Here is a 10,569-nt window from a genome sequence, read left to right on the forward strand (position 1 = left end):
ACGGGGTTCCAGCCCAATCTTGGGGTGCAATCCCACAGCCACCCCCAGTAACGGGGTTCCAGCTCAATTTGGGGTGCAATCCCACAGCCATCCTAAATAACGGGGTCGCAGCGCTGGTTTGGGGTGCGGTTCTGCTGCTATCCCCCAATAACGGGGTTCCAGCTCAATTTTGGGGTGCAATCCCACAGCCACCCCCAGTAACGAGCTCCCAGCTCAATTTCGGGGTGCGGTTCTGCTGCCATGCCCCGGTCATGGGGTTCCTGCGCGGGATTTTTTCCCTTTTCCCCCCGTTTTTCGGAACTGCCGGAGCCAAAGGGAGAGCGTTGCTTCCCTCTAGGGGACAGGAGGGGACGCGGCCGAGAATGTCCCGGTGTCCGTGGCCCAGGAAGGACGAGGAGCTGCTGGAGAGGGCACGGAAATGATTTTGGGGTCTGGAGGAGTTCGGGTGAGGAGAGAGAGGGAGCTGCGCCCGGTGAGACCGGAGGAGGGAAGGCTGAGAGTGGGAATATCCCAAATTTCTATGGAAATATCTGAAATACCCGTGGGAATCTGTCGCTGGAGAGGGGATCCCGTCAGTGCATGGAAATAACCTCGAATATCCACGGAAATAGCTCGGATATCCATGGAAATCTGTCACTGGAGAGATTGCCACCAACGCATGGAAATAGCTCCGATATCCGTGGAAATCTCTCATTTTGGAGAAAGGATCCCACCAATACACAGAAATCTCTCATTTTGGAGAAGGAATCCCACCAATACATGGAAATATCTCAGATATCGGTGTAATCTCTTATTTTGGAGAAGGGATCCCACCAATACATGGAAATATCTCAGATATCGGTGTAATCTCTCATTTTGGAGAAGGAATCCCACCAATACATGGAAATAACTCAGATATTGGTGTAATCCCTCATTTTGGAGAAGGAATCCCACCAATACATGGAAATATTTCCAGGAGGTGTCAGGCCCTGCTCAGCGGTGCCAGGACGAGGAGCAATGGCCAGAAATCAACCACAAGTCCCACACCTGGGCAGGAGGCAGAGCTGTCCATGGATGGTGGCCGGGACAGGTGGCCAGGAAGGGTCTGAGGTGTCCCCTGGACGTTCCAACCCCACCCGTGTCACCTGCTGCAGGTGACGCTGCCTGGGCAGGTGACCCTGTCTGTGTGACCTTCAGAGGTCCCAGCCTGTCCTGGCATTCTGGGAGTGGGCAGCGCTGCCCTTAGAACGGTGCCCGTGTCCCCCACGTGTCCCGTGTCCCCCTAATGTCCCTTGTCCCCGCAGGCCCCCCAAGTGCCTTCCCCCGCCGGGACTACATCTCCCAAGAGCCCTTGCGCGCAACGCGCCCCCCAGCCAATAGCGCGCGGCCTTGCTCAGCCAGCGGGGCGCCGCGGGGCACACCGGGATCCATAGGCGGGCCGGCAGCGGGCACGGCGGCTGGGAACTACATATCCCAGAGAGCCCCGGGCGGCGCGGGCCAATGAGGAGCGCGCGTCTTGGAGCGGCGCGCAGGCGCGCTGGAGGGGGCGGCCGCGGATTCATGTGGAGGTCAGCGGCGCGGCGGGAGCGGTGGCGGGAGGGAGGGCGGCGGTGGGTCCGGGAACCGGGACAACCGAGGGAAACCGGGAGAGCCGAGCCGAGCTGCGGCCCGAGCGGGGCGGGCAGGGTGGGCACAGCGAGGCCTTGGCCGCTGGGGTGCCCGTGCTGGGGGCGAGCGGCCTAGGAGGGAGCGGGGAGGGGAGGCCTGGGGAGCGTGCGGGGCCGGGGTGGGCGGGAGCCCCGGGGGCTGTGGGGGCACGGGAGAGCGGGGGAAGGCCCTGGAGGGGTCCGAGCCCGGGGAGGGTCACGGGAGGGAGACCCCCGGGGCTGGGGAGGCCCCGGTGTGGTTCGGGGCTCTGGGCGGGGGTCGCTGCCCGGTGCGGTTTTGTGGCCTGGGGCTCTGGGCAGGGGTCGCAGCCTTTCCGGCGAGGTTTGAGCGTTCTCTGGGTTTGCAGGAGGGCTCCGGAGCGGGGGCTGCAGCGCTGAGATGGCTGCCAAGGTGTTCGAGAGCATCGGGAAGCTCGGCCTGGGCTTGGCCGTGGCGGGGGGAGTCGTCAACTCCGCTCTTTACAACGGTGAGAGGGACAGCCCTGATCTCTTAATTTCGTGTTTGTGTCCAAACCCTGACCTCTCGGTGCTTTTACTGCCCAGTACAAACAGACTGGGAGGTTCTCCGTCCAAAAGTCACGGAGCTGCTTGTGAGGAGCAGACCGGGGGGCGCCTGCAGTTTGTTGTCCAAACCGTGTTGTTAATTAAGCTGTGCTGTTAATGAAGTCCCCAGCCCCCGTGGCAGCAGCACAGCAGCCCTGAGCGCTGTTTCTTTGCCCCCACAGTGGACGCAGGGCACAGAGCTGTGATCTTCGACCGCTTCCGGGGGGTGCAGGATGTGGTGGTGGGCGAGGGCACCCATTTCCTGATCCCCTGGGTGCAGAAACCCATCATCTTCGACTGCCGCTCGCGGCCCCGCAACGTGCCCGTCATCACCGGCAGCAAAGGTGGGTCCGGGGGCTCTGGGGACACCGGGACATCCAGGGGCTCCAGGGATTTGGGGACACTGGGACATCCAGGGGCTCCAGAAATGGGGACACTGGGTCAGGGGGCTCTGGGGACACCGGGACATCCAGGGGCTCCAGGGGTTTGGGGACACCGGGACATCCAGGGGCTCCAGCAATGGGGATACCGGGTCTGGGGGCTCTGGGGACACCGGGACATCCAGGGGCTCCAGCTCTGGGGACACTAGCTCTGGAGGCTCTGGGGGCACTGGGTCTGGGGGCTCCAGGGGTTTGGGGACACCGGCTCTGGGGACACTGGGCCTGGGGGCTGCAGCTGTGGGGACACCGGCTCTGGGGACATTGGGTCAGGGGGCTCTACCTCTGGGGACACTGGCCCCGGGGGCTCCAGGGGTTTGGGGACACTGGGTCTGGGGGCTCTGGGGACACCAGGACATTCAGGGGCTCCAGCTCTGGGGACACTGGCCCCGGGGGCTCCAGGGGTTTGGGGACACTGGGTCTGGGGGCTCTGGGGACACCAGGACATTCAGGGGCTCCAGCTCTGGGGACACTGGCCCCGGGGGCTCCAGGGGTTTGGGGGCTCCAGCTCTGGGGGCTCTGGGGACACTGGGTTTGGGGCCTCCAGCAATGGGGACAGTGGGTCTGGGGTCTCCAGGGGTTTGGGGTTTATCCTTCTGCCCCAGCAGTTGTGGTCCCAAGGGCCAGACCCCAGCTCGTTTTCCACGGGGGGTTTCCTGGGAGCACCCCCTGCCCTGCGGCTCCCTGAGGGCGCTGTGCTCCCGCCGCAGACCTGCAGAACGTGAACATCACGCTGCGCATCCTGTTCCGGCCCGTGACGGCGCAGCTGCCGCGCATCTTCACCAGCATCGGCGAGGACTACGACGAGCGCGTGCTGCCCTCCATCACCACCGAGATCCTCAAGTCCGTGGTGGTGAGCGCGCCCCGGGCCCTGCTGGCACGGAGTGGGGAGTGCGCTGTGCCCTGCAATCCCGGGGTTCCAGCCTGGATTGGGGGGGAGGCAGCTGGGAGCTCGTCCAGCTCCAGCCCTGCCGTGGGCTCCAAACCTCCCTGGGAGGCGTTCCCTTTCCATGGGGAAATTCCTGCTGCTCTCCTCGCCGGTGCAGCCTGGGGCTGTGTCTGGTCACTGCCTGCTCCCAGCAGTGCCCATCCCGTTCCCAGCAGTGCCCATCCCGTTCCCAGCAGTGTCCATCCCGTTCCCAACAGTGCCCATCCCATTCCCACCTGTTCTCAGCAGTGTCCATGTCCTTCCCAGGTGTCCATCCCGTCCTGAGGTGTCCCTCCTATTCCATCCTATTCCATCCCATTCCCAGTGGTGTCTGTCCTGTTCCAGCCATTCCCAGCAGTGTCCATCCCGTTCCCAGAGGTGTCCATCCCATTCCATCCCATTCCCAGTGGCGTCCATCCTGTTCCAGCCATTCCCAGTGGTGTCCATCTTGTTCCCAGCAGTGTCCATCCCATTCCATCCTGCCCCATCCCATTCCCAGCAGTTTCCCTCCCGTTCCCAGTGGTTTCCTTCCTGTTCCCAGCAGCTTCCATCCCATTCCCAGCAGTGTCCAACCCATCCCACCCCGTTCCCAGCAGTTTCCACCCCGTTCCCAACAGTTTCCACCCCGTTCCCAGCAGTTTCCACCCTGTTCCATCCCGTTCCCAGCAGTTTCCATCCCATTCCCAGCAGTGTCCAACCCATCCCACCCCGTTCCCAGCAGTTTCCACCCTGCTCCCAGCAGTTCCCACCCCATCCCACCCCATTCCCAGCAGTTTCCACCCCGTTCCCAGCAGTTTCCATCCCGTTCCCAGCAGTTCCCACCCCATTCCATCCCATTCTCAGCAGTTCCCACCCCATTCCACCCCATTCCCAGCAGTTTCCACGCCATTCCATCCCATTCCCAGCAGTTTCCACCCCATCCCACCCCGTTTCCTCCCGTTTCCCCCGTTGCAGGCGCGCTTTGACGCGGGCGAGCTGATCACGCAGCGGGAGCTCGTGTCCCGGCAGGTCAGCGAGGACCTCACGGAGCGCGCGGCCACCTTCGGCCTCATCCTGGACGACGTGTCCCTGGTGAGCCCTCGGGGACCCCGGGGACAGGGGGGGGACCCTGGGGGGCCACAATGTGGGGACAGGACAGGAGGGGACCCCCGGGTGGGCACAGCGTGGCGGGATGGACGCGCGTGGCTGCGTTGGGAGGGACACCCCGGTCACAGCTCTGCTGTTGTCCCCGTGACCTTGGGCAGCCCTGGGCAGCCTCTGGGAGGCCTCAGCCCTCCCTGTGCAGGGGATTTGTCACCCCCCAGGAGCTGCTGAGGGGGATGGGTTGGGCTGCAGGGGCTTTGGGATTGGGGGCAGCTCCACAGGCAGCCCTGGAAGCAGCAGGAGGGAAAATCCCCGCTGGGACAGCAGGACATCCCCACTGGGACAGCAGAAAATTCCCACTGGGACAGCAGGACATCCCCACTGGGACAGCAGGACATCCCCACTGGGACAGCAGGACATCCCCACTGGGACAGCAGGACATTCCCTCTGGGACAGCAGGACGTCCCCACTGGGACAGCAGGACATCCCCACTGGGACAGCAGGACATCCCCACTGGGACAGCAGAAAATTCCCACTGGGACAGCAGGACATCCCCACTGGGACAGCAGGACATCCCCACTGGGACAGCAGGACATTCCCTCTGGGACAGCAGGACGTCCCCACTGGGACAGCAGAACATCCCCCCTGGGACAGCAGGACATCCCCACTGGGACAGCAGGACATCCCCACTGGGACAGCAGGACATCCCCACTGGGACAGCAGGACATCCCCACTGGGACAGCAGAAAATTCCCTCTGGGACAGCAGGACATCCCCACTGGGACAGCAGGACATCCCCCCTGGGACAGCAGGACATCCCCACTGGGACAGCAGGACATCCCCACTGGGACAGCAGGACATTCCCTCTGGGACAGCAGGACATCCCCACTGGGACAGCAGGACATCCCCCCTGGGACAGCAGGACATCCCCACTGGGACAGCAGGACATCCCCTCTGGTTCCTGCCCTGAGCCATCCAGGGAGGGAGCTCTGCCCCCGCAGCTCCCTCAGAAATGCAATGGATCCTGCTGGGAGCGCAGGAGGCCTCTGCAGGAGGGGACTTTGTTTCTGCCAAAGGGGAGCTTGGACACTTTGTTTCTGGAGCTTTCCCCTCCCTGGGTGCGTGTGGGATCCGGGTGGGATTTCCTGCAGGGATCCCGGTTTCTGTCACTGTCACAGCAGAGCTGCTGGCAGCTGTCCCTGCCGTGTCCTGCTGTCACTGTCACTGTCCCTGCCGTGTCACTGTGGCACTGTGGCACTGTCCCTGCCGTGTCACTGTGGCACTGTCCCTGCCGTGTCACTGTGTCACTGTAGCACTGTCCCTGCCGTGTCACTGTGGCACTGTGGCACTGTCCCTGCCGTGTCCCGGTGGCACTGTGGCACTGTCCCTACTGTGGCACTGTGGCACTGTCCCTGCCGTGTCTTGGTGTCACTGTGGCACTGTCCCTGCCGTGTCACTGTGGCACTGTGGCACTGTCCCTGCCGTGTCTTGGTGTCACTGTGGCACTGTCCCTGCCGTGACCCGGTGGCACTGTGTCACTGTGGCACTGTCCCTGCCGTGTCCTGCTGTCACTGTAGCACTGTCCCTGCCGTGTCACTGTGGCACTGTCCCTGCCGTGTCACTGTGTCACTGTGGCACTGTCCCTGCCGTGTCCTGCTGTCACTGTGGCACTGTCCCTGCCGTGTCACTGTGGCACTGTCCCTGCCGTGACCCGGTGGCACTGTGTCACTGTGGCACTGTCCCTGCTGTGTCCTGCTGTCACTGTGGCACTGTCCCTGCCGTGTCACTGTGGCACTGTCCCTGCTGTGTCCTGCTGTCACTGTGGCACTGTCCCTGCCGTGTCACTGTGGCACTGTCCCTGCTGTGTCCTGCTGTCACTGTGGCACTGTCCCTGCCGTGTCACTGTGGCACTGTCCCTGCCGTGTCCTGCTGTCACTGTGGCACTGTCCCTGCCGTGTCACTGTGGCACTGTCCCTGCCGTGTCCTGCTGTCACTGTGGCACTGTCCCTGCCGTGTCACTGTGTCACTGTGGCACTGTCCCTGCTGTGTCCTGGTGTCGCTGTGGCACTGTCCCTGCCGTGCCACTGTGTCACTGTAGCACTGTCCCTGCCGTGTCCTGCTGTCACTGTGGCACTGTCCCTGCTGTGTCCTGCTGTCACTGTGGCACTGTCCCTACTGTGTCACTGTGGCACTGTCCCTGCCGTGTCACTGTGTCACTGTGGCACTGTCCCTGCTGTGTCACTGTGGCACTGTCCCTGCCGTGTCACTGTGGCACTGTCCCTGCCGTGCCACCGTGTCACTGTGGCACTGTCCCTGCCGTGTCACTGTGTCACTGTGGCACTGTCCCTGCTGTGTCACTGTGGCACTGTCCCTGCCGTGTCACTGTGGCACTGTCCCTGCCGTGCCACCGTGTCACTGTGGCACTGTCCCTGCCGTGTCCCGGTGGCACTGTGGCACTGTCCCTGCCGTGTCCTGCTGTCACTGTGGCACTGTCCCTGCTGTGTCCCGGTGTCACTGTGGCACTGTCCCTGCCGTGACCCTCTCTGGTTTGTGTCCCCAGACCCACCTGACCTTTGGCAAGGAGTTCACGGAGGCGGTGGAGATGAAGCAGGTGGCGCAGCAGGAGGCAGAGCGGGCCAGGTTCATCGTGGAGAAGGTACCTGCTCCTCCAGGACATTGGGGTCACCTCTGCCGTCCCCTCCCCTCTCCAGGGCTTTTTCCTTGGATATCCTGCCCCAGCCTCCTTAGAGTGCTGACCAGAAATGTTTTTCCCCCAAAATCCAACACAAACCCAGCTGGAGAAGGCTCCTCCTTGCACCCCTCTATTGAAGTGAAGGGGAGAAGCGACCATCCGATTGATGCATCGAACTCCAATTTATTGATCAATCAGCCACTTTATATAACAGTGTTAATTAACCTCATGCATATTGCAAAATCTGAGCTCATGATAGGCTAGCAGAGAAAACTCTAAGCACTCCTTTTGTTTTACAATGCCTACAATTGTTTATTAAAAACAGAACCAACGTTCCCACTGTGATATGAGAGGTTCCCAAAACTTCCATGTCTGTTCCCAGGGAGCCAGCTTTTCCCAGACAGAGTGCTTTGCTTGTTATGGGAAGGCTGTCTGAGAACCTTCTTATTTATAAAATCAAGCCTGGGAACTGCTTTAGGAACTGCTTTACTTCTACCTTTGACTTTTCTCTCAATTGTATGCCTTCATGGCCTTTTTCTTTAAGCCATGCTTGAACTAAACTCTCCAACACCCCTCAGTGCTGATGGCAGCCGTGCTCGCTGTTTGCTCCTGGCTCATCCCTGCTTGGATCCACTCTGGATCATCTCTGGGGTCTCCAGCAGCGCAGTGGGGTCTTCATCTCTTGTGTCAGCTCAGCTTCCAGCTGACCGCAGGCTCTGGGTTTGGGGGCTGCCAACAGGGATCTGCGGGTGGGACGGAGAGGCTGAAAATTGCGTTGTGATCTTATTTCAAAAGTTCCGCACCTTCTCGGTGATTTCTCATGGGCAGCTCCTCACAGCACCGACTCCTCCTTCATCACAGCGCAGCCAACAAAGTCCAGCTCTCTCCTCAACCACGTAACCCGTTCTTTTGTAGCACTCTTCTTACTGCTGTAGCCTGTGAAGGGCCAGCCTGTTCCTGATCTTTGGTGATTAGCACAGCTGCAGCTCCTCAGGTGTGAGACCTTCTGCACTGCCTTTATTTCCTTACATTCTATCCCTGCACAGAAAATCACCAACATTCAGCTCGAAATTGCCTTTTTTCCCTTTTCCCACAGTAGGCAAACTGTGGGAAAGGTATTGGAATATGAATCCCAAGATTACCAGTTAGATGGTGCCTGGGCCAGTCTGACCCTCGCTGCTGGGCCAAAGGCAGCAGCTGTGGTGTGTCACCCCAGAGACACCTTTAGCTTGCTGGAGGTTGCAGCTGGGCACTGAACAAGTCCAGGCTTGGTAGGAACTCCGTTTACCTCAGGAGGAAGAGCTTCAGGCGATGGTGAAGAGGAAAAGGAGATGGATTCTGCTGGAGGGTTTATATCCAGAGGTTTATTCCATGGTTACGGAGGTCTGAACGTGAGCAACAGCTCTAACAGAATGCCGACTGCATGGTCTGATTCACCTTTTAAGCTCAGGGACAGGGGAAGGGGAGGGACAGCTGAGCACCAACCAGGTGGAAGGGGCAGGGTCTCAAGGGACGAGGGACACCCAGACAGGCCAATGACCCCTTGGGATAGGGGCATCTTTTGAACTTGATCAACCACACGACGCCTTGCTGGAATGTTGAGCCTGATTGACAGGACTCACTCAGCAAGGGGGGCGAGGGGGAAGAGGTACAGGCACACCTGGGAGGTGACCTGGAAGTCTAAAATGGGACATTACAGCACACCGCAACAAAACGGGTTATTTTTTATCCCACGGTTTAAAGCTACAGCCGAAGCCCTGTTACCTGCCCTGGCCGGGGCAGGGCGGCGCCGCTCCGTCCGTCAGTCTGTCTGTCTGTCCGTCCATCCATTGCTGCTTTTCCCCCGTTCTCCCCGCAGGCCGAGCAGCAGAAGAAGGCGGCGGTGATCTCCGCGGAGGGCGACTCCAAGGCCGCGGAGCTGATCGCCAACTCGCTGGCCACGGCGGGGGACGGGCTGATCGAGCTGCGCAAGCTGGAGGCGGCCGAGGACATCGCGTACCAGCTGTCGCGCTCGCGCAACATCACCTACCTGCCCTCGGGACAGTCGGTGCTGCTGCAGCTGCCCCAGTGAGCCCCGCCCGCCCGGCAAGCACAGGGGGAAGGAATCAGTGCGGTTTCCTCGCGGAGGAAACGGAAATTTGGAAATCGGAGGGATTTTTTGGGGGTTTGTGGTTTTTTTTTTTTTTTTTTTTTTTGGACGGGTAATCAAATAAAAGTGAACGCTCGCGACACCAGGCCTGCGGTTCCTGCCCTGCGCTGCCCTCAGGGAGTCTGAGGTTGGGAGTTCAGGAAGATTTGGGGATTGAGAAGGTGAGATTTGGGAATTGAGAAGGTGAGGTTTGGGAATTTAGAAAGTGAAATTTGGGAATTGAGAAGGTGAGATTTGGGGGTTGAGAAGGTGAGGTTTGGGAATGGAGAAGGTGAGGTTTGGGAATGGAGAAGGTGAGGTTTGGGAACTGAGAAGGTGAGATTTGGGGATTGAGAAGGTGAGGTTTGGGAATGGAGAAGGTGAGATTTGGGGATTGAGAAGGTGAGGTTTGGGAATGGAGAAGGTGAGATTTGGGGATTGAGAAGGTGAGGTTTGGGAATGGAGAAGGTGAGATTTGGGGATTGAGAAGGTGAGGTTTGGGAATGGAGAAGGTGAGGTTTGGGAATTTAGAAAGTGAGGTTTGGGAATTTAGAAAGTGAAATTTGGGAATTGAGAAGGTGAGATTTGGGGATTGAGAAGGTGAGGTTTGGGAATGGAGAAGGTGAGGTTTGGGGATTGAGAAGGTGAGGTTTGGGAATTTAGAAAGTGAGGTTTGGGAATTTAGAAAGTGAAATTTGGGAATTGAGAAGGTGAGATTTGGGGATTGAGAAGGTGAGGTTTGGGAATGGAGAAGGTGAGGTTTGGGGATTCAGAAAGAGAAATTTGGGGATTCAGAAAGAGATTTGGGAATTCAGAAAGTGAGATTTGGGGATTCAAAAAGATTTGGGAGTTCAGAAAGTGAGATTTGGGAATTCAGAAGGTGAGATTCGCAGATTCAGAAGGTGAGATTTGGGAATTGCCCAAACCTCTGCGGGCAGTTGGAGCAGCAGGAGCAGAGTTCTGCTGGGATGGAGCCCAGGTGAGTCCCTGGCCGTGGGCGCTGCACCCATCAGGGCTCAGAGCTGCCTCAGTGCCTTCAGGCTGGCTGGGACAGGGATGCTCAGGGCCCTCGGCCATGCCAGGCCTCCAGGTGTCACCTCAGAACCTGGGGAC

The 10,569-nt window shown here is 59.8% G+C and overlaps 1 protein-coding gene across 1 annotated transcript; it reads left to right on the forward strand.

Annotated features, from left to right (window-relative positions):
• Positions 1-1,459: 1,459 nt before the first annotated feature.
• On the forward strand, positions 1,460-9,418 carry PHB1 (prohibitin 1). Its single transcript, XM_054293357.1, has 7 exons — positions 1,460-1,547; positions 1,994-2,113; positions 2,372-2,533; positions 3,337-3,479; positions 4,509-4,625; positions 7,197-7,292; positions 9,187-9,418. Exons 2-7 carry the CDS (start codon positions 2,026-2,028, stop codon positions 9,397-9,399), a joined length of 819 nt encoding a protein of 272 aa, XP_054149332.1. The 5' UTR covers positions 1,460-1,547; positions 1,994-2,025; the 3' UTR covers positions 9,400-9,418.
• The last annotated feature ends 1,151 nt before the right edge of the window (positions 9,419-10,569 follow it).

Source organism: Melozone crissalis, unplaced genomic scaffold (genome assembly GCF_028551555.1).
Source record: "Melozone crissalis strain CALT ecotype California unplaced genomic scaffold, PUWL_Pcris_2 ptg000138l_1, whole genome shotgun sequence".
Taxonomy (NCBI): domain Eukaryota; kingdom Metazoa; phylum Chordata; class Aves; order Passeriformes; family Passerellidae; genus Melozone; species Melozone crissalis.